Source organism: Pelobates fuscus, chromosome 3 (genome assembly GCF_036172605.1).
Source record: "Pelobates fuscus isolate aPelFus1 chromosome 3, aPelFus1.pri, whole genome shotgun sequence".
Taxonomy (NCBI): Eukaryota; Metazoa; Chordata; class Amphibia; order Anura; family Pelobatidae; genus Pelobates; species Pelobates fuscus.
The window spans coordinates 174330279-174355593 of record NC_086319.1 but is presented as its reverse complement, the minus strand read 5'-3'; the positions used below and the strand labels follow the sequence as shown (position 1 = coordinate 174355593).

The following is a 25315-nucleotide window of genomic DNA, read 5'->3' as shown; positions in this document are numbered from 1 at the left end:
GTTTCGCCCACTACTCATCAGAGGGGAACCTGGGCGATGAGTAGTGGGCGAAACGCGCGTCAGGGGCACTCAGGGACTTAGAGCATCTGACATCTAATATTTGTATTTTTCATTTGAACGCAGCTCGTGCCTTGAGTATACTTTCTCTTTATTGCTATTGCTAATTTTGGAGGATTAGGGCTTTTTTTCTTTATTATGTCTGGCTATTTTTGCCATTGTCAATATGCACTTCTAATAGAAACCCCCTTTTCTCTGTTCCCACAGCAATAACGTTTTGTTTTTGTTTTTTATCCATGGAGGAAATATAATAGAACCTCTAGGTGGATAATTGTAGATTATGCTAGCTTTAGTGTACCTATAATCTTAATTTTATTAATGACAGGAGGCGAGTATTTGCTTAAGTCTCTCTTTACTAGAACTCCACAGCAGCACAGAAAAACAACCAATCAGAAAAAAGTTAGGTACTATAAAACTCCCCTCCCCATGCATCATTTCCTCTTTCAAGCTGCGATAAAACAGAACAAAAAACAGAAAAAATAATGGGGAAGAAACGAAGTCCTAGATACAATGAATATGACAATGTCCGCCATCCGAGAAGAGCTGTCAAACCAGATAGTATTGATGGACTGTAAACTGAAACGAGAGAAAAACAGAATCGAAAGGGTTGGTTAGCCAATGAAATGTACTCCGAACCAAACATGTAGGCACCCAGTGTAACAACCAAATTTACCTTAATATGAGATATCCCAACCCTACATATGAAAAACAGACATAAGAAACAAGTGACAGGTAGCAGAGACAACAAGCAGAGTTGCATACGTACCTGATAATCTAAACTATTAACATTGAACAAGGGAGGGATAAGAATGGGTGGGAAATACTCGCCTCCTGTCATTAATAAAATTAAGATTATAGGTACACTAAAGCTAGCATAATCTACAATTTTATAACATGACAGGAGGCTTCGTATTTGCTGTTTCAACGCTCAATTCACCAATCCAACGCTGTTTGTGTCGCTGGTACCTATTCCAGGAGATATCAGAGCAATCCCAATTGGACTTAACAACTGCGATAAACGACAGAAGACGGATCAATGAAGATGCCAGCCGACGAAGTATCTCAAACGTGGAAAAAAACACCCTACGCCGATAGATCCATTGTAAGTGGTGTTGCGACCTGTTTCCTAGCAGTCGGTCCAAGGGCTGGCAATCTGACCTATCAGCCATTTTCCTGTAGTTGTAAAAAGTCAAAGGTCATTTGCGGACTTAGGGTCGCAAGAAGCAAAACTGCCACCACGTCTCAACTCTTGATCTGTAAGGTGGCTCCTCCGATCGTGCCAGGGTCATCCGGCAATGTGGCCTTGCAGGTAGATCTCCAATCTCAAGGAATGCGCCTAAGTCCACCACCAATATCACAATAGAACCGAGTAGGATCTTTCATTCCCTCCTGACCTATCCGGTGAGATGTTTCATCCGAGAATAAGTTAGTATGCAGGCAAGGGTGTGGTCAAACCAGCCGTATCCTAAGTGATTCCAATATTCCAAATGGACTGTGTAATCCTCGGCTGCGGTAGAGAAAAGACTCCCAAAGAATGTCCATTCAGGGTTCCGAACAGAACTTGTGTGGATGAACGGTGGTCGACTATTCTGGGAATAGAGAATCCCAGAGATATTCAAAGGGATGGAGTAGACCCTAGGACAAGGAATGTGAGTTTGAAATTGAAGTCAAAGTCTCCCTATAGAGGGGTACCTCCCTTCTTTGCTTGGATTCCCGCGTTCTCCACTGCGCAGGCAAGGCGTAAAGTCCCTTCGCTCATGACAGGCGACTCCAGAGAGCAGATATAGTGAAAAAAGAAGAAGGGTCCAGCTTCAGCCGTCCGAAACATGTGTCGTCCTGTTAGAGAATGTCGGCAGCTCTGTCTGAGTCTGCTACCATCCTGAGCCGTACTCCAGCGGTAGGACGTGACCCGACTTTGGTGTCTGTGTAGGAGTTGGGGCACACCAGGTACCTCCATAGAGACTCGTAGGTCTCCTTGACGGTAGTTGAAAAAGTGGGTTAGTGCGAATCCAAAACAAGACGGCTCCCGTGAGGAATATATAGAGTATGGATGGAAGGCCCACCATCTGCGAACCCTGTTCACCAGGTATGTGCTCCGAGGAGATGGGGCAGTACTGCCATCTTATCCCAAGATCGTAATGACCGGGGAACTCAAGACAACCGGGGTTTCCGGTCATGCCATGCGAACCATGCATACGGTTTACCTTCAGACCGGGTAGTAGGCCTTCTCTAGTCTTGTTACCCGAGCAAGGCAGTGCCCGTCTGCTCCATGAAGGTGTCCGTATCTGTCATCTTGATATGAGAGAAACTGTCTGCGCAGTTTGTTCGTAATGGTCTGGGTATCCAAAACTGAAAGCACTTCTCAGTCTTATGTGGTACAGAATATACCAAACCCTGTACTCTCGTACTACCTGAGGCTCATCCATTAGCCATACCATCTCCAGGAGTGTGTGTAAATAAGTGGGAGTCTCCCCCTGTATACCTCTGTGGGTATTTCTCGCGTGTGGTACAGAGGTCCGGATCTAGTCGATCCATTACCGGAGATAAAATAGAGGGATCCAGTCTAAATATGTATATCTTGCATGACCAGGCCGTCCTCCATAACGAAATCAGTAGCACCTACGTCAGATCTAATTGAATGCAGGAGGGACGCCCCTCTATGTAGTCATCGATGTCTTGTGTGATGAGCAAATGGTCGGCACTGTAGAGTGTCGAGTGTATGAGAGAGCCGCGCTCTCTACATATGTGATCGATTAACGTGATAGCGTCCGGCTGATAGCCTGAGCGGGCCGCGCCCATTAATAACCAAACGGTCCAGTCTACCTCCGTGACCGGTTCTCACTATGAGAATGTGTCCTCCAAACATGTCCTCTGTATCCAGCACAATATCTGGCCGAGGTTGAGGGAGGGCTGCGCCCTCTAATAACAAATCAGTGTCCGGTCCTGTATCTGAGAGTGGTTCGCTCTCTGTACCTGAAAATAAAGTATCCCTGGATCGAGATGACGGAGGGCCGCACCCTCCTGTGGTCCAAACTAGAGTCCCAAGAGCATAAGGCTGATGGCAATCTAGGGGAAAAACAACAATGAGAAAGAAAACTACCAACTGACCGCCCGGATCCCGTGCGCGCGCGCGGGGTCCAGGATAACCGTTGGTAGCCTGAGGAAAGCTGGAGACGTTCTCCGCAATCCACAAGCGCCCGGGAGGTCGGAAGAGGTCAAGTCAGGCCTCTCGACGACCCGAGCGAAAGGAAAAAGAAGTCCCGAAAAACGAAAAAATAACGTAGATAAGAGAAAAATACGTAAATTCTATCTCAGATAGAAGGTAAATAGCAGGCCGGAAGGTAAGACAGGTAAGCCCCACTGAACAGAGCCAGGAGCTAACCTAACGCAGGAAAAAACTACCGATACCTCTAAGGATACCGGGAAGCAGATACGGAGGTAGATGTAAAAGACAAGGAAAACACTGCGTTCTCCTGTAGGTGTCTGAGCATCGATCCTTGCCTGTGCGAAGTCCTCCTTGGAGATGTATGACCGGGTCCTGATAAGAAACCCTGTCCTTCAGGCATGAGGTTTAGGGCCTTCACCCTACCCACCATATTCAGATGGCCGTACACAGGTGTCCTCTTGGGTAGTATGGCGAAGGTGCTTGTCTGGACACCTGCCAATATCCCTGTCACTGGTGGGCACTGGCATTTCCTCAGTGACATTCCCCCAGGTCTGCGGCCTAAAAGGGGTTCGGCACCAATAGAGTAGGCCCGTCAGAAGGGCACAGGCCCAGCAGGCCAAACGAATGGACACGGGATAGTTGGCCAAGCAAATTGGCACGGACATAGCAGGCCATACAGATAGGCACCGACATAGCAGGCCATACAGATAAGCACCGACATAGCAGGCCATACAGATAGGCACCGACATAGCAGGCCATACGGATAGGCACCGACATAGCAGGCCATACGGATAGGCACCGACATAGCAGGCCATACGGATAGGCACCGACATAGCAGGCCATACGGATAGGCACCGACATAGCAGGCCATACGGATAGGCACCGACATAGCAGGCCATACGGATAGGCACCGACATAGCAGGCCATACGGATAGGCACCGACATAGCAGGCCATGCAGATAGGCACCGACATACCAGGCCATGCAGATAGGCACCGACATAGCAGGCCATGCAGATAGGCACCGACATAGCAGGCCATGCAGATAGGCACCGACATAGCAAGCCGTTTAAATGGGCACAGACACAGCAGGCCTTTAAATGGGCACAGACATAGCAGGCCGTTCTTATGGGCACAGACATAGCAGGCCGTTCTTATGAGCACAGACATAGCAGGCCGTTCTTATGGGCACAGACATAGCAGGCCGTTCTTATGGGCACAGACATAGCAGGCCGTTCTTATGGGCACAGACATAGCAGGCCGTTCTTATGGGCACAGACATAGCAGGCCGTTCTTATGGGCACAGACATAGCAGGCCGTTCTTATGGGCACAGACACAGCAGGCCGTTCTTATGGGCACAGACACAGCAGGCCGTTCTTATGGGCACAGACATAGCAGGCCGTTCTTATGGGCACAGACATAGCAGGCCGTTCTTATGGGCACAGACATAGCAGGCCGTTCTTATGGGCACAGACACAGCAGGCCGTTCTAATGGGCACAGACATAGCAGGCCGTTCTAATGGGCACAGACATAGCAGGCCAATCAATGGGGCACAGACATAGCAGGCCAATCCTGGGTTGTGTATTATTATTATGACATTATTATTAATATGTTATTTATATAGCGCAATCCAATTCCGCAGCGCTTTACAATGGGTATTGAATGAGTAATGGGGACCTCTGAGTTGGGTAGAGTTCCCAACAAATCGTAGATCCTCAGAGCATCCTGTGACATAGGGCCCCCAGACTCCAACCCTTTAGACAGCATAATACTGTGTTAATAACATATAACTGGGACTAGTAGTCCCTAAATGCCCAGCAGGCAATAGCGGTATCACAATTGTAATAGGTATAAACTGAAAATGTTCCAGTGAAAACTGCGTCCATAGAAACGTGACGTAGTGAGCAATACGTAACTGGGAATAGGGTATGCGCATGGGCATGCAGACCAGTCAGATTTCTACATCCATAGTATGCATCATCAGCATGCTGCCAGAAGGTTATATTACCCATGGTATAACATCAGGAATAGGGCAAAAATAATAGTCCAATTCTACAAGTCACAGAATCTGATGGAATTGAATCAGTGTCAGCATAGACTGGTCTCCCATACCAGTTTGAGCCATAGCCAGGTCTGCTTAGCTTTGTAGATATGCCATGTACAGAGCATAGCATGCTAGAGGAGTCTCCTCTCTGACTCCAGAGATGGATAGGCACTTATCTACTGACTATAAGCCTATTCACCAAATAACACTTGTTACTCGGCAATAAGCAGGTATCCCCTATTTGTAATAGAAACAAAAACCAACTGGTTAGCAGAAAAACTAATTCTGCTTATCCTTGAGCTCACTGGCAGACTGGCTCTGTATGCATAATGTTACAGAGCCAGAATGCCAGAGAGGAGAACACTGCGGTCCGGCTGGAGGGGGGGATGTGAGTAGGTGCACCCCCCTCTCGCCGGTCGGCTGCACGTGGCTCCAAAGAAGCCGGCCGCGGCGAGGCGGCCACGTGTGTGAGCTGACCCGGCCGCCGGGTACTCGCATCTGACCGCGAGTAACCCCGGGCGCCGGCATGCTCACACTGGAGCTCGGGGAGACAGAAAAGGCAGCCAAACGGCTAGTCTCATGCCTCCCCGGGCAGAGCGCCCGTAGCCCACGGGGGCTGATAGGAGGGCGCTAGGGAGTGGGGGGGGGGAAGGGAAGAGGGGCAAAACCAAAAGGATCCCCAGGAAACCCCCCTAAAGGAAACATCCCCAAAAACAGGGGGAGCAATGAGGAAAAAAACGGGCAGAAGCCCAAAGCCACTAAAAAACAAACTGTAAAATATATACATAATAAATATAAAAATACAGTATATATACATATATAAACAAGAAACATATGACTAAATCTAAAAACCTTAAATATATAAAAGGAAAATAATTATAAAAATAAATAATAAATAACTAAATACAGAAATAAACATAAAATATATAAAAGGAAAATAATATAATATATAACTAAATACAGTATATACATATAAAATATATAAAAATAAATACACAATATGATAACTGAATAATATAAATATAAATCATAAATAAGTCAAAATAAATCCCAAAGCCACCCACTAGAAGCAGGAGGCAGTGGTACTCTGACCTGTACTGTCTGCAGAGCAGCAAAGAAAGAGGGAATGATGCATGGGGAGGGGAGTTTTATAGTACCTAACTTTTTTCTGATTGGTTGTTTTTCTGTGCTGCTGTGGAGTTCTAGTAAAGAGAGACTTAAGCAAATACGAAGCCTCCTGTCATGTTATAAAATTCATAGTGCACTTGGAAACATTTTTTATACATCGCAAATAGATACAATTACGAACGGATGCTAACTTTTCAGTGCACTTTGATACTATTCATTACATTTCTATTTGGATACAAGAAATAAGAGATATAATTATTATTTAGAAGATAAATGAATAGTCTTTTTGCTTTGATTTACTAATGTGTGAGAGTGCAAGAGTGGAGACTATTCAAAATGAACCATTTAGTAGTTAACATCTTATAATCTGATAACTGCAAGAATAGTCTCTCTGCTTTGATCTACTAAATGTGTAAGAGTGCAAAAATTGTGACTATACCAAAATGAACTATTTAGCAATTATCATCTCATAATTTGGTAACGGCGGATTGCAAATTATATTTTGCTCCAAATACCTGGGAAATAGGTTTCTGAAAACTTCTGTACAGAACCTTTTCCCCTCTTTCTTACTAATCCTTTTTGTTATTTTTCATATCCTTAGATCGAATTTATGGCTATTTAATTCACTAATTTAAGAAAATTATATTTTATCTAGTGCTTAATTTATTGCACAAGGCAAATCTATGGCTATTTAATTCACTAGTTTAAGAGAATCTTATTCTGTTTAATGCTCAATTCTTTGCACAAGGAAGTTCAGAGTTCTAAGAATAAATTCGATGTACTTTCTTGACCTATTTGAAAAGATTCTAAACAATTTATATGAGACCTACCTATACATAATAGCCAGTAACAGCACATTGGTATTTTATTATTATTCATTATTTTGAGTATCCACTTATATATATTGGATATTTTATCCTTATTGAGCAACATTTGCTAACTTCCAATCTTCTGGGACTACTCCTGTAAACATTGATTGGTTAAATGGTTTTGCTAGTACACCACTAAGCTCTTTTAATAACTTTGGGTGTATTCTATCAGCTCCCATTGACTTATTTGTCTTTACTTTTGACGGTTGAAATAGAACCTCTTTCTCTGTAAACTCACATGTAACAAATGACTAATTTGTCCTTTTTCCTAACTGAGGCCCATTTCCTTCATTTTCAGGTCAGCTAGACCTTTTTCCTCTTCTACATATCTTCCTTATATTGTTTTTAATCAAACTAATCCTTGTTTTACTTTCCTTTTCTCATTAATGTATCTAAAAAATGTTTTGTCCCCTTTTTACTGACTGTGCTATTTTCTCTTCTGTGTGTGATTTGGAAGCTCTTATAACTTGCTTAGCCTCTTTCTGCCTAATCTTATAGATCAGTCTGGTAAATTGGTAAATTGAAAGCATTTTTGCTGGATGACCTTATTAGAAGATATTTCAGCAAACTGACCCAGAAGAGTGTGTTGTTTAGGTAATCATGCCCTAGCTCTAACCATTAAAGGCCTAAAGTTAGGAGTTTATAGTAAGAGATTAATCAATTGTTGAAGAATTCCTGGATTTTTATGCGGTTTAATAATGCAGACAATATCTTCATGTTTTTTTTTTATATTTAGATGTTTTTTATGTTTTTAACATTTGATATATGAGTGTTTTTGAAAAGCTATAATTTAGACGTTAATCCAACCCTATAGTGTTAAAACCACCATCTAGCTCCCCATGGCCCCTCATGCCTCCTTAAAAATAGCAAAATCTTATTTGTATTCAAGCCTGAAGCTGTAGCTCTGCATGGTGTTTGACTCAGAATAGCAACCTGTCTGTTGACATCAGCAGAAGTGGTAGCCTGATCCAATCACAGTGCTTCCCTATAGGATTGGCTGAGACTGACAAAGAGGCAGATCAGGGGCAGAGCCAGCATAATTCAAACACAGCCCTGGCCAATCAGCATCTACTCATAGAGATACAATGAATCAATGAATCCCTATGAAGAAAGTTCAGTGTCTGCATGCAGAGGGAGGAGATACTGAATGTTTGGATGCATTTTAGGCAGCCATGACCCAGGAAGGATCTCTAACAGCCATCTGAGGAGTGGCCAGTGAAGTTATCACTAGGCTGTAATGTAAACACTGCATTTTCTCTGAAAAGACAGTGTTTACAGCAAAAAGCCTGAAGGTAATGATTCTACTCATCAGAACAAATTCAATAAGCTGTAGTTGTGCTGGTGACTATAGTGTCCCTTTAATTAATAGGGATTATTACATCGAGGTTTACGTTTAGGAACCAAGTTTTATTGGGAATTATCTCCATAAGTATATGTTAAAATTATGTACAGAATTACTCTGTCAGTCACTTGCTAGAGAAAGCGTTTTAGTAATCATACTGTCCAATCAAACCTTTATGTAAAGTGAATGCTTCTCTAATTAATACAACAATGTTCTGGAAATCTGAGAGAGGTACATGTTACACCAGTAAAGGGTTTAACTTTAAGTTTTGATTTGACTAGGTAATTGATTAATTGATAATGATAAATGTATCCGGTTAAGAATTATTCATGTCGTATTGATCCTTGTGTCTGTATGATTGTAGAGACCGTCCTGAAGTGCTTGTGCCGCCAGATTCTTGGGACCTGTTCACCTATCTCTCTCCTCTGGCTGACCGTACACTAACTATTTTGTAATTGCGTCTGCTTGGCAAAAAAACTCATGCAGGCCGAAAAAATGGAAGATGCTTACTTATGAGAACACAAACTTTGCACACAAGTATCAGGAAAGGGCTGTCTAATGCCGCAAGTTCTCTAATAACCCTTTCAACAATTGGGGTGTTGCACAGAGCATTGTGGTGAAAATCCAGAAACTAGAAGCTAGTACTGAAAAAGAATTATGTGAAAGATGACATTGCCATGTTGTCGGTCATCTTGCTGCTATTAGCCATTCTTATGAAACTATTTATGGTGTCCAAAATGATTTCCTTATATTCTTAAAATACTTATTTTTTTTCATTTTCTTAACCATGCTGAACTACGGAGACTGAACTATTTTGCTATTTTTTTTAATTTTGTAGAGTTAGCCGGAGAGAGGAAGAGTTAGCTGGTCTAGAGACAGATGTAGAATGTATGTTTTTGATGTATGTTGAGTGTGTTAAGGATAGATTCCACAAGTTTTTTACTTACTTGCATAGAGAAGTGTACCTCCCCTAAGAGTAGACAGACAACATTTACTATGCAGCCTCGATATTGCTTTAGCCTCCATTGGCTTGCATCATTTTGATAATTTGATTGGACATTAAAATCAGTAGGTTATTTGGAAGGAATAGCAAAGAAGGGACTATGGAGAATTCTTCCTGTTATTCTACTTTTTGTCGCTATTTTTGCCTTTGTAAAATTAACAAAATTATTATCTTTCTATTAATGAAATCCCTCAAATAATGATATGGAGGATTAACTAGGCAACATTGAAAGAATTGTTGCACATTTGGTAATTATTTTTTAGTTAAGTGCTTACGGCAACCCTTTACACTTATATTACTTTTTACGCTGGTACCTTGGCGTCCAGGGCTCCCTGTTCGGCCCCGCCCTATTTCAAGGTATATGCATTTAGGGTGGGGTGATTGTAGCTGGAGTTTTGGGCATAGTTACCCACTTAAGACGTTAGACCACAACATCATTAAACTATACCTTAACCCGCTTTGGCAATGACGTGTCTGTACGGTCAAGTTTTCTCCATTGTGAGTTTTTCCTGGACCAGATCACCGGGCAGACAAGGCAATCCTGGTTGACAGAGGAGGGATAGGTATTATTCCCAATGGGTATTAACAATTTGTTACATGGGTATTGTAAACAACAGGAGGGGTTGATGGGAAATTAATTGTTTTACCTATGCAATGCTTAGTGAATATTCCCCTAGACATACAGAGCTATAAAGAAATATATACAGTAACCTATGGAGGTATTGCACACTGAGACGTGGATTTAAACACATATATTATCCTGTAGCAACAGATATCTGGACAAGCATCCCGTGATGGCTCCTTTGGTGAGAAATGGCAAGGAAATTGAGGTGAAGAATTAATCAAAAGTCCCACAGGTATAATTAGTATACCTGGATATACCTTGTCTAAAAAAAACTCTCACCTGGGGTGCCAGAAAAAGGTAATTATCATAGATAAAGGTACATAATGGGTTGAAAGCCTTTTTTTCTTAGTTAAGTCTTTCCGCGTCTGCAGGGGTTAAAAGCAAGAATTTTCTCTCTTGGCTGCAATCGGTACTCCCTATTTTTCTCAGGGCAAGCTGACACAGAGAAGATAACCTTCGCATAGTTTAGAGAAGATGTGCTAGACATGCGCAGTAGATTTTCTGTAATACATAATGTTATATGAGAAAATTATACTTTTTGCACTGGACGTCTATGATTTTTTGATTTTGTCTTCTGTTAAAAACACCCACATGAAAACTGTGTTTCATGTATAGGCTGTACCCGCATTAGAAAAGAGTTTGAGACTCTGTAAAAGTTGCAGCCTAACAAGACCTGTGCCGGTTATTAATTTATAAATGTGGAATGTAGGGGAGAACTAGAGGAAACCCTCCCATGGGGAGGGTTCTATTGGCCTATATAAGAGAGTAGGCGTCCATGCCCCCTTTGTGGTGGAATGCTATGCTGGATTTCCAGCTCATCTTGCTGTTCCACACGCTGCTCCCATATGCAAAAAAAAAAAAAAGACTCTAACTGAATGGCCTCTAGAGGGGAGGCAGGCCAGATGACAGACATGGAGCGCCTCCCATCCACTGTAAGCCAAAACCCACACAGAGCGGGTTCAGTGGCTGGCGGGTGAGAAAGTTGGAAGGCCCACCAGCATTACAGAGGCACAGACTATGTCAGTGGCGTACACACAACCCATGGGGCCCGGTGCGAAAACTGACCCGGGGCCCCCCCCTCCCCCCGCGCGAGCGCTTACTCTGCGCAGGCTGGGGCCGCAACACATGGCGGCGGGCACCTGGTCGCAGGGCTGCGACCCGTGCGACCGCGGTATGTATGCCAGTGCATGCATAAACACATACACTTAAAGGACCACTACAGACACCCAGATCACATCAGCTCAATGAAGTGGTCTGGGTGCCAGGTCTCTCTAGTTTTAACCCTGCAGCTGAAAACATAGCAGTTTCAGAGAAACTGCTATGTTTCACTGAGGGTTAATCCAGCCTCTAGTGGCTGTCTCATTGACAGCCGCTATAGGATTTTCTGCGATTCTCACTGTGAAAATCACAGTGAGAAGACGCTGAACGTCCATAGGAAAGCATTGAGTAATGCTTTCCTATGGGCGGTTTGAATGCACGTGTGGCTCTTGCCACGCATGTGCATTCGGAGCTGAGAGGCGGATGGGGACGGAGAGATCCCCAGCGTTAAGGGAGTCCGGCGCTGGAGAAAGGTAAGTGCTTAAGACACACACACACACACACACTCTCATGAACAGACGCACACATTTACTGACAGACACACACTCAGTGACAGACGCACACAAACATACTCAGTAACAGACACACACACTAACACACACACACTCTAACACTAACACACACTCACTAACACTAACACACACACTCACTAACACTAACACACACTCACTAACACTAACACACACTCACTAACACTAACACACTCACTAACACTAACACACTCACTAACACACACACTCACTAACACTAACACACACACTCACTAACACTAACACACACACTCACTAACACTAACACACTCACTAACACACACACACTCACTAACACACACACTCACTAACACTCACTAACACTAACACACACACTCACTAACACTAACACACTCACTAACACACACACTCACTAACACTAACACACACACTCACTAACACACACACTCACTAACACTAACACACTCACTAACACTAACACACACACTCACTAACACACACACTCACTAACACACACACTCACTAACACTAACACACTCACTAACACTAACACACACACTCACTAACACACACACTCACTAACACACACACTCACTAACACACTCACTAACACACACACTCACTAACACACTCACTAACACTAACACACACACTCACTAACACTAACACACTCACTAACACTAACACACTCACTAACACTAACACACTCAAAGTTTTTTTTTGTTTTTTTTTATTTAATCCCCCCCAGCCTCGTTACCTGTGGGAGAGCTGGGGGGATTCCCTGGGGTCCAGTGGTGTTGCTGGCCCTGCTGTCACCCGGCTGGCTGGCGGGCGCGCGAGGGAGCACTGTCCCCTGGGTGCTCCCTCTTCAGCTCCCTCGCGCGCCGCGTACTGATGTCAGAGCCGGAAGATGACGTCATATTCCGGCTCCGGTTTCAGTGCGGTGCGCGAGGGAGCTGAAGAGGGAGCACCCAGGGGACAGTGCTCCCTCGCGCGCCCGCCAGCCAGCCGGGTGACAGCAGGGCCAGCCTCGGGGGGCCCGGAGGTGGCCAGCTCCTGGGCCCCCCAGCAGAAGAGGCTGGCCCTGTGGGTACATACCTGGGTCGCAGGGCGGCCGGGCCCCCTGGTGGGCCGGGCCCGGTCGCAGCCGCGACCCCTGCGACCCTGGTATGTACGCCACTGGACTATGTCCTGCCCATTGCCACCAGTGTTAAAACAGGATGTGAAATGAGCTCTGTGTCATCTCAGCATCTGCATTCACCACATTACAGGCATACCCCGCTTTAAATACACTCACTTTAAGTACACTCGTGAGTACAGACATTCCCGTGCCTCTTCTGTCCGCGAGTGAATAGGAAATGGAATGTTATATTCTCGCCCAAAGTAACTCAGTTCAGTGTCTTTGGGGCAAGAACTTTTCACACCTTCTGACATGGCACAGGTTAATCATCTCAAATTTATAATTTCTACTCCTAGCTGAACATATATATATATATATATATTTCTGACCCCACATTGTCCATATTCTGCAATCGGCATATGGAATACATTGTCCATATTCTGCAATCAGCTGCCATCCAGTGAAAGGGTTTACTCTGCCACTGGAAATCACTAAACCAGTGGTAGTCAAACTTTTTCTACCTACCGCCCACTAATGCATCTTTTTGGTTGAAAAAATGTCCTTACCGCCCACCAGTTTTCGCGCAAATGCGGAATATTTTTTAGAAAGGAGGGGTTTTTAAAAAAAATAAATGTACGTACATTTATCTTTTTATTTCTACTTAATGCAGGTTTATAAGGTTTTTAACTTTATAAAGTTTAATGAGAAAACAATAAAGTAAATTGAAATTACCTTTACTAGTGATTAATGAGATCCTTGAGGTTGATGCTGCGAGACTAAATATTTGATATCTGGTTCGATTTTCGTAAGGAACAAACGAAGGTCTTTTTCAGTGATATTCACTGATATTCACAGACGACTTCTCTGTTTGCGCATAATATGATTTCTCATTTGTGGGTCAGCTCATCTCCTCTCCCTCCTCAATTCCCCTCCCCACCTTTTTTTCCCGTTTTTCTATTTTTTAACCTTCCTTGTAGCAATGCCCAGTAGGAAGGCTGAGCTAGGTAGCCCACTTACTATAGTCCACAATAACAGACAGGCACACATACAGACACACACACACACACGACACACATACAAGACACAGACACACACACATACAGACACACATACACAAATACAGACACATACACACACACACACACACGACACATACAGACACACACACATACAGACACACACACAAGACACACATACAGACCCACACACAAGACACACATACAGACACACACACACGACACACATACATACACACACATACAGACACACATACACAAGACATACATACACACACACGACACATACATACACACACACACGACACATACATACACACACAACACACATACAGACACACACAAAGACACATACAGGAACACAGACAGACACACATACACACAAGACACATACATACAGACACACACAAGACACACATACCAACAGACAGTCATACATACAGACACACACAGACATGCACACACACACACACACATAAGACATACATAGACACACACATGCAGACACACACACACACACACGACACACATACACACACACACACGACACATACATACACACACACATGACACACATACAGACACACACAAAGACACATACAGGAACACAGACAGACACACATACACACAAGACACATACATACAGACACACATACCAACAGACAGTCACACATACATACAGACACACACACACAGACATGCACACACACACATAAGACATACATAGACACACACACATGCAGACACACATATATACAGACACATACACACACACAAGACATACATACAAAGACACACACACATTATATTTAAGTCACCCTCCTGTTTCCTACCTTTTAGATGCAGGAGGGTGACTTTCCCTGGGGTCCAGTGGTGGCTCAGGTGGATGGGAGTCAGAGTTCCCACTCTGACTCCATGGTCTTCCTCCCGCGCGGCTCTCAGTGTTAGCTGGGAGGAGTGATGTGCAGTCACTTCCTCCCAGCTCTGTGATGTCATCACAGGGGGCCCGGTTGCGCTGTTAAAGGGCCCAGCGCTGACCGGGCCCCCTCACAATCCACATCCATCGGGTGGCCCCGACAGCATGGGCCACCCGATGGACCCCTCCATATGCGGCCCCGGCGGTTTGCCGCGCGGGCCGGGGCTGCAAATGGTCACGGCGGTACCCAGTCGCAGGGGTACCGCCGGCTCGCACCCGCCCAGTCGTCAAAACCTGGAAATCCCTACCGCCCACCTGGAATCCTAAAACGCCCACTAGTGGGCCGTAGGGACCAGGTGACCCATGCACTAAACAAATCACTGGGAATAAAATCACTGGAAATGTGCAGTTGCAGTATCAGTTATGCCTGTAAATGACTATTGCAATGCAGTACATGCATTGGGAAGTGAAAAGAGGTATTGCTTCACTTTAAGTACATTTTCGTTTTACATAAATGCTCTGGTCCCATTGTGTAGTTAAAAGTGGGGTATGCCTGTATACACACTAGTCCTTGTCTGCCAGCCTGATCGTTTCCAGATACTGTAGTTCACAGAAATATCCAAACAGTCCAATCCAAGGCGGGGGAACGTGGAGATTGTAGGCTAGTAGTCCATACATAAACCCACACAGTGCTAGGCTTGTAAATGCCAATATAATCCGCTTGTATGTGCATATGTTCCTATATAATCAGTCTGTATGTCTATATATTTCTATATAATCAGTGTATATCTATGTTTTTATATCAGCAGACTGTATGTGTACATGTTTGTATACATTCAGTCTGTATGACCCGGTGAGGTCCTGCACACACTGTGTCCTCACTGAGGATGCGCGGAGAGGGGGCGGCTGCTGTTTATTTGCAGCTGTGCGGAGTGAGGGATTCGCCATCCAGGAGACTGAGAGCATCAGGCATTGCAGGAGAAAGAGACGACGGAGACTTCAGCTTGTACACATTGAGACTGCTCTGACAGCGTCACCGGGGCTCCCGAGAGACTGTCCAGCTGGTACAGAGAGAGACTACACTCACAGAATCATATAGTGCACAGAGAGACTGCACTGACAGAATCATGTGGTATACAGAGAGACTGCACTGACAGAATCATGTGGTATACAGAGAGACTGCACTGACAGAATTTATATAGTGCACAGAGAGACTGCACTGACAGAATCATATAGTACACAGAGACTGAACTGACAGAATCATATAGTACACAGAGACTGAACTGACAGAATCATATAGTACACAGAGACTGAACTGACAGAATCATATAGTACACAGACAGACTGAACCGATAGGGTTAGCTGGTACACTGAGAGACTGCACTGACAGGGTCAGCTGGTGTTTAGAGAGACTGCCCTTGCAGGGTTAGCTGGTGCACAGAGAGACTGCACTGACAGAATCATGTAGTACACAGAGAGACTGCACTGTTATGGTCAGCTGGTGCATAGATAGACTGCACTAGTAGGATTATTTAGTAGACAGAGACTGCATTGACACTGCTTCTTTATAAAGAGACTACACTGCCACATAACCAATATTCAGCTGGAGTGTGCTGACTGCCTCAGCTGGTGCAGAGACTGTGAGGATCCAGGATCTGCTGGAATTCAGAGACACCTGCTATTGGTGAAAAGAGAGTGCAGTGATTTCATTATTTATGGCAAAATATTGCCATTACATATCATACAGAAAACGTGCTGCCAGTACTGAGAGAATCTGTGCTTAAAGGATTTACTGATGTAAAGGGAGACTGCTGCTGCTCTGTAAACGTTCTAATATACAGAGAGGATACAATTAGTCTACTGATCTTCATAGAAACCATGCCGTAGCTGGTATACAGCATAGTCATCTGCTAAGCAGTGCGAATGCATTGAGAGTGTGGCTGTTCTGCTAATATGCTGATGTATCGATATGTACAACTATATGGACTGTGCATGTGATGTAAAATGATTGGCAATATGCTTTTAAACTGGGAAATGGGAGTAAAAAAAATATAGGAAAAAAATTACTGTTGTGTAATGCAACATTGGCCCGAGACTGAATACCATGGTAGCAAATGTTAGAGTTTTATGAGGATATATATATAAGGATATAAGGGACATCTAAATGAAGACCTAGGCCTTTAATTACAACATGTGAAACCGTAGCTGAGAGCATGAGCTCTAAAGGACATCCTTCTATCAAACAGATACCTAAAGACTCAACCAATGCTGTGGGACATGGCATCATTGAAGTTGTGCCTGAAAGGACTGAATTAAGTGCTGGGGATGGAATCAGTAGAGTGAATGGTGCAAGACAAAGCATCATCAGAGGGGTACCAAGAGACACAACTATTGATGTTGTACAAGGCTTTGTCAGAGAAAAACCAAACCTCGCTATTAATCATGTGGTATACAGTAATATCCAAGAGATACCGAATTGCACATCTAAAGGTCCAAAACAGAGCATCCTCAGCAACTTACCAAAGGACACCTCAAATGATGTGGAACAGAACATCATTAGAGGGACACCAAGGGACAAATGTGACAGTGAGAAGTTGGGAATTGCCAAAGGGATATCAAGGGATGCATCTAACATTTCAGGAGAGATCATCTCTAGCAGAACATCTGGTGACACATGTAAGAGGGGAGGAGATAGCATTTATGGAGGGGCAACAAGGGAAACCTCTAATGATTCAGGTGACAGAACTGCTAGAGGGACCTCAAGGGACACGTCAATTGGTGCAGGGCCACATATATTCTCTGGCAAGATGCAGAATGGAAGTCAAAAAATGGGATGCAAAAAACTTGGATCTTCCCATAAAAACTTGTCTCTTAGTAGGATGAGGCCTGGTCTCTGGGTAGTTGTTGCTCCAGCACTCTTAGCTGCCCTGTGCTTTGCCCAATCTCTTACTGGAGAATTTGTTCATGATGATGTATGGGCAATCCTCAATAATCCTGACAGCCGAGGGGACACTCCTTTGAGAAGCCTCTTTATCAATGACTTCTGGGGCAAAGCAATAAGTGACAATACAAGCCACAAGTCCTATCGCCCTCTGTGTGTGCTGAGTTTCAGGTATGGAGAACTGAAGAGGGAGGGGTTATTTTTTAACTTTTTTTTTTCTATACTTACTTATCTAAATAATGTTTTGGTCTGCATTCGGTGATATGGGTAAAAAGTATCAGTGTGGCAAAGCTTCAAAGAGTGGAGCAACCACCTTGAAAACCAATGGAATGTTGCAACTTTTCCTTTTGTTTTAATGGTGATTAGCCCACTGTTAGAACTGTGCCACATAGTTGCACTATTTTTCTCTTAAAACACATCTTATAAATGCCGTCAATAGATTTCTTGTTTAAAAGGATTCCAATTTAATAATATATGAGGTATAGGTAGTTAAATCCAAGACTGTATTAGTAATGTCAGCATTGTAGGTGTTGTGAGCAAGGTTTATCATTTGTTTGGGCCAGCATTATATGAATCCTTTTTACAGTCATTTAATATAGGATTGCCATATTGTCATTACAGGACCTTTATGAATGTGAAAAGAATCACAGCTCTTTCTTTGATTGCTACATACTACCAGGAGCACTTTTATTGCACAGTTCAAATGCAAGAGGCATTCTTATTTCTAAATGTTCTAAATCTGGCAGCCCCAACGGAATATAGCTGATTAGAGAAGAAAACTTTGTTACACACGTGAAATAATTTTGCATTATATAAACAAACTAAAAAAAATTGGCACGCTCAGAATAAACACTTATCAGATTTCTTTGCAAAAAAACTGTCAAAAATAACACAAAATAATCTATTTATTTACAGATTTTTTGTAACAATATCTGATAAGTATTTATTCTGCGCGCAACACTTTTTTAGGTTTGGTTTGTTTCCAAAACTCAAAGGTACCAAAAGACAAGTAAAAATGGCGCTAAAACTAATGTGTACAGTACAATATAAATATAAAGCAGCACTATATATAGTGAAAAAGCTCCTCTCACATAAATTGCAAAAAACAAAAATAAAGTGCGCTGTGCCTTTAAGACCATCAACAATATTAGTGAATAATTTTCACACAAATATTAAATAACAGTAATAAATTTTCAAAAGATTATATAAAGTGCACTGTGCTTAAACACTACAGATCAAATTAAGTGATATGAATATCACATACATATGTGATATCTTAAAAGTGCATTAGTGTCAAAACATATAGTGTCAATAACGTGCTCTCGGACAACCACAAGGGAAACCATCAATAGGGCCCTATTGATGGATCTCCCTTGTGGTTGTCCGAGAGCACGTTATTGATTCTGAGAAGGAACGCGTCATCACGCTCTGACGTCATTACGTCCAACGGCCGTAAGCCCCGCCTCCCAGAACAAGTGTGTGAGATAGCAGCCCTGAGAGCCTGAAAAGGACCGACGGAAGTGTTTGAGACTATACCAAATCGGTGAGGAGAAGGACTTACAGCCAGACAACTACTTTTAATGATTTGAGTGTCTAATAAAGGATTTTAACTACCATCACAGCCTCAAGCCTCTATATATCGAGATGCCAATACAGTTCAGAGCAGACTAAATTGCTCTACTCTTGTGAGTGTTTTGATTTATAATTTCAGTATTTTAATTCTATGCATATTGCCCTATGAGTTTTTTTCTGTTTTCTTTGAGTGTATCACTGAAGTGCTAACAGAAGCAACCACAAAACTTTTAAAAGTGAGTTTATTTTTCATTTAGCACTTATGTGTTTTGACACTAATGCACTTTTAAGATATCACATATGTATGTGATATTCATATCACTTAATTTGATCTGTAGTGTTTAAGCACAGTGCACTTTATATAATCTTTTGAAAATTTATTACTGTTATTTAATATTTGTGTGAAAATTATTCACTAATATTGTTGATGGTCTTAAAGGCACAGCGCACTTTATTTTTGTTTTTTGTTTCCAAAACTGCCAGCAAATATCTCATCGCTCATGTACATGGCAAAATAGCAGACATTCCAAGTCCCGGACGATCTGGGAGTCTCCCGCTTTTTCTTAGTGGCTCCATGATATGCGCAAATCATATATAATATCCCAGAAATCACACACAATTTGACACCGAATGTACGTATGTCAGATTATGTGTGTTATTTTCATTATATTGTATATGATTTGAGGGCCACATGATGTATTACTACTGAACAGGTGCCCACTGAAAAGGCAGTGTTTACATTGAAAAGCATGCAGGGACAGGCTATAGACTCCATAACAACTACGCAAAGCTGTGGTGGTTCTGTTGACTATAGTTTCCCCTTAAGAATTGTATTTTTGAAGTTGAAAAACCTAGCTGTCTCCTAGATCCAAGCAAATTTGTGAAGCCCTGCTTAATCTGGTGTTGCCTGCCAAAAACTATAAATTAAATAATAAACATTTTAATAACAATACATATTTAAAAAAATATATCTACATTGACCTCATTGTAAGACAAAGTAGTGAATACTTTGTTTTTTCTACCTCCGAATTTGCTAAAATGCAAACTAGGGACTACTTTGTCTTATGGTAAAACCTGAGATTAATAAATGATGACCAAAGGCAGAGCTCCGCCATAAACTTTTGTTCAATCCCAGCAGCCGTCACAAATGACAGCTGTGTGATTAAGACTCTGTCTGTGTAGGATCCAGTGGTCTTGCAAGATCCTCCATAGACCTCAGTTTTTTTACTATCAAGCATGCGCGAGAGTATAACACTGACATTGCTCTAGGCAACTAAAACGCCTTGTGCCAAAAAGTGCAGCAGAATGAAGTTGGCAGCTGCAAGGGACAGCCTGTGGTAAGTTAAAATGATCTCCCACACATACCACGGCCACTGGACTAACATCTGTCACTTTTATGGATCTTTGCAAAATATTCCAATGCCTCCAAAAGTGACAGATCCACTTTAAGCAGGACAACAATATTTATCAGCAAACTTTCTTTGTATTACAGCACTTTTTTTTTTCAAGCATATAAGTTCACTCTAAGCTAGGGTGGCCAACAGGTCCCTGTTTCTTTCAAATTCTTTAATTTCATTTTTAACAGATTTTAACAAGTGTAAATAAAAAACATAGAATGTATATATATTGTTCAAGTAGAGATTGTAGCCGTATTAGTCCAGTGATGTAGTTGTAAAAAAACAGATATAATTTGTATCTTCTAATACCTTTTTTATTGGAGTAACATAATTTTTTTAGTGACAAGCTTTCGGGAGAACCTCCCTTTCTCAAGTCTGAAGCATTTCTGAGCAAGACGACACATAGAATTCAAAGTTGAGTTGTGATATAGGGGTTAAAGCGACATGAGTGCAGATAAGACAGGTTTGATAGAACATAGACACCATTCTTGCAGAAGGTCGTAAATATCTTATGCGAAGATCACAGAATGAGTGGGGAGAAAGAGAAAGGGGGTTTTAAGATACCCAAGCAAGAAAAACTTTTGAAGCCAGAATTATCAAATTGTTATAAGCAAGAATAGAGGACTAAATATTGATTTGGGTTTCCTGTCCCACTATCAACACTTCACATGAACACCCTCCCCCATTTTCACCTACAATGAGTTATATGTGCAAGTTACAAACAAAATTAAATTTTACAAAATATTACTATAACCAGTGTAGTTTAACCATATAACAGAAATATAAATTATATTGTATGCCAGTTGACCACATTTAACTACTACAGTGAGGAGAAAAAGTATTTGATCCCCTGCTGATTTTGAACGTTTGCCCACTGACAAAGAAATGATAAGTCTATGATTTTAATGGTAGGTATATTTTAACAGTGAGAGACAGAATAAAAAAAAAAAAAATACAGAAAAACGCATGTCAAAAATGTTATAAATTGATTTGCATGTCAATGAGTGAAATAAGTATTTGACCCTTTTGACTTAGTACTTGGTGGCAAAACCCTTGTTGGCAATCACAGAGGCCAGGCATTTCTTGTAGTTGGCACCCAAGTTTGCACACATCTCAGGAGGGATTTTGTCCCACTCCTCTTTGCAGATCCTCTTCAAGTCATCAAAGGGACTCTCCAGTGCCAGGAAAACAATCTGTTTTTCTGGCACTGCAGGTCCCCTCTCCCTCCCACCACCCATACCCGGTTGCTGAAGGGGTGTAAACCCCTTTAGTGACTTACCTGAGACCCCCGCCGATGTCCCTCAGTGGTGGTTTCAGGTCGCCGCCGCTCCCCCCTTCATCACATCAGCCGGCGGGGGAGGCTGATCCCGCCCGCCGGCTGAGGAGACCTAATGCGCATGCGGACAATGCCGTGCATGCGCATTAGAGCTCTCCATGGGAAAGCATTGAAAATGCTTTTCAATGCTTTCCTATGGGGAATTAAGCGACGCTGGAGGTCCTCACACAGCGTGACGTCCAGCGACGCTCTAGCATAGAAAACATGTGCGATGAAGCAGGAAGTGCCCTCGAGTGGCTGAGGTTGCTGCTATAAGTATATGAGAAATAACAATCTTTTCAGATTTACCAGGAACTAGAATAGGAATTAACTTAAAGGGACTCTCCAGTACCAGGAAAACAAATCTGTTTTCCTGACACTGCAGGATCCTGCAGTTCCCCTCTCCCTCCCACCCTCCATCCCACGTTGATGAAGGGGGTTAAAGCCCCTTCAGTGACTTACCTGAATCCAGTGCCGATGTCCCTCGGCACTGGGTCAGGCTCCGCGCTTGCGCTGTTTTAAGAAGCCGGAAGTCCCTCTAGTGGCTGTCTGATAGACAGCCACCAGAGGAGGACTTAACCCTGCAAGGTAATTATTGCAGGTTATAAAAACTGCGATAATTACACTTGCACGGAAATGGGTGATGGGAGTTGGCAACCAGACCACTCCAATGGGCAGAAGTCGTCTGGGTGCCTGGAGTGTCCCTTTAAACAATCCCAATGTAGGAGAAAGAGTCAATATTGTATTTAATGAAATAACATATTTTAAAAATGTTTTTAATTTTCAATCCCACCAGCCTATAATATTTTCATTTATTTAAGAGTTTTAATTTAGTTTCTCCCTGATTTCTTGTCTTTTCAGGATCAATGTCTTGTTGGGTGGTTTGGACCCATTTTTTTTCCATGCAGTGAATGTGGCATTGCATTGTTTTGTAAGCAGCCTGCTGGCATTCACATGCAGTAGAGCAGTGTTTGACGACCAAAGGCAAGCTCTAGCCACTGCTCTGCTATTCGCTTGTCATCCGATTCACACAGAGGCAGTAAGAACTTTGATATTTGTTTATCCCATTGTTGCTTCTATCACATGTGCATACAATTGCATCATTCCATTCCTTTATGTCAATATTTTAAGGCAGTTAGGATGCTGTAACAGGTGTATTGTGCTGTTCTGGTTTAGAAATGTATTTTGAAAACAAGCCACAAATTAATGCTAGCTACCTAAAACACTACATATGCACAATTTTTTTTATTAAAAGGAGGATAGAGGCTGCTTATTTCATGGTTGTGTTGCTGGAAATTAATATTTCTCTCTCAAGTATTCCACCTTAGGAAATATAGCTTGTCTTTGAGAATCTAAACATCTTTATAAATTAGTTTGGCTGAAATGGGGATAGGAAAACCGCACTCGCTTAAACTCGTGTGCTTAGTGGACCTGAGGTGAGCAAGTCAGTCACATAATAGATACAAATAAAGGATGCCTGGACCATCCTTTACTTGTACCTATTTCATAAATTAGTTTGTCTAAATTGTATACTACCCACCCAGTTGTACAAAACTGTCCCTTTTTGGTCATTTTATATTTTTGAGGCAATTACGTATTTGGCAGATATAGGGGAGTAAATAATCAGAATAATTATATTTTACCTCAAATGTTTTACTTGTTTCACCAAATGCTATGTTAAAACGTATTATTTGTGATATTAAAGGAACACTATAGTCACCTAAATTACTTTAGCTAAATAAAGCAGTTTTAGTGTATAGATCATTCCCCTGCAATTTCACTGCTCAATTCACTGTCATTTAGGAGTTAAATCACTTTGTTTCTGTTTATGCAGCCTTAGCCACACCTCCCCTGGCTATGATTAACAGAGCCTGCATGAAAAAGAAACTTGTTTCACTTTGAAGCAGATGTAATTTACCTTAAATAATTGTATCTCAATCTCTAAATTGAACTTTAATCACATACGGGAAGCTCTTGCAGGGTCTAGCAAGCTATTAACATAGCAGGGGATAAGAAAATCTTAATTAAACAGAACTTGCAATAAAGAAAGCCTAAATAGGGGTCTCTTTACAGGAAGTGTTTATGGAAGGCTGTGCAAGTCACATGCTGGGAGGTGTGACTAGGGTTCATAAACAAAGGGATTTAACTCCTAAATGGCAGAGGATTGAGCAGTGAGGCTGCAGGGGCAAGTTCTATACACCAAAACTGCTTCATTAAACTAAAGTTGTTCAGGTGACTATAGTGTCCCTTTAAAATGTAAAACTATACTATAGAGTATAAAGCAAGTAATATTCTCACAAGAATTAAAATTACAAAATGTGTAAATATTTATCAATTTCAAAAAGAACAGCTAAAATTACTAATTGCAAGGGAATCTAGCTCTTGATGTAGTTTTTTAATGCTCTTGTGGTTAAATGGCTATGATCGACTTTTAAATATTTTGTTGTATTTATTTATTTTTCTTTTCTTCACTGTCTCTGTCAGTAGGAAGGAACTTTACACAATAACAGTGTTTTATATAAATATATAGCCGTTTTCATACTCTGTTAGTTCGATTAACCCCTTCATGACCACTGCTATACAGGATGCAATTTGTGATACACTGTGTAGAGCATACGTTAGAAGAGCTACCAGAACTGGACCATTTCATGTTGCCTCACTATTAAGGCAACTAATTCATGGCCATTTAGAGCCAACCCTGGGAACAGCCAGCAATCTACTCTGTGAAAAGTTTTTTGTTACAGACCACAAAGTGTAGCTAAATTCATTGTCTGGATGGACACATGGTGATCAGAATATCAGAATATAGCTTTGTTTTCACATGGGTCTGCTTTTTCCTGTCTTTCGCCAATGCTATCTTTATCGATTCCATACCATAGTTAGAAGGGTGTCTTTGGTGCCCTGAGTTATTTTTTATCTCCTTTTAAAATGTACAGAGATGGTGGTGGAATGACGTAATGCACTTCTTCTGACATGTATCCAGGCCATTGTGCCTTGTTTATCTTATTCCACGCCATGCTCATAGAATAAAATGACCAGGACACCTCTGTTTTTCATAGAGTGTCGTGAGAAGTAGTCACTTTGGCAGGTGATTGTCATAACTGGTAACTTGCTGGCTTTTACCTGGTATTTATGAGTTTGTAGTGCTATTCACTACAGCCAAAATAAACTATTCTATTTTCGTATGGAGGGGGGATAATATGCAGCATAGTCTA

General features: G+C 42.2%; 1 protein-coding gene across 1 annotated transcript in view; it reads left to right on the top strand.

The window, feature by feature from the left end:
- Nucleotides 1–15792: 15792 nt before the first annotated feature.
- Nucleotides 15793–25315, top strand: part of TMTC1 (transmembrane O-mannosyltransferase targeting cadherins 1) — an 87392-nt gene continuing 77869 nt past the window's right edge. The window contains exons 1-3 of the mRNA XM_063447751.1: nucleotides 15793–16339; nucleotides 16374–17987; nucleotides 22962–23139. Coding sequence (XP_063303821.1) covers nucleotides 17089–17987; nucleotides 22962–23139 — 1077 coding nt within the window. The 5' untranslated portion in view covers nucleotides 15793–16339; nucleotides 16374–17088. The remainder of the gene's footprint in view (nucleotides 16340–16373; nucleotides 17988–22961; nucleotides 23140–25315) is intronic.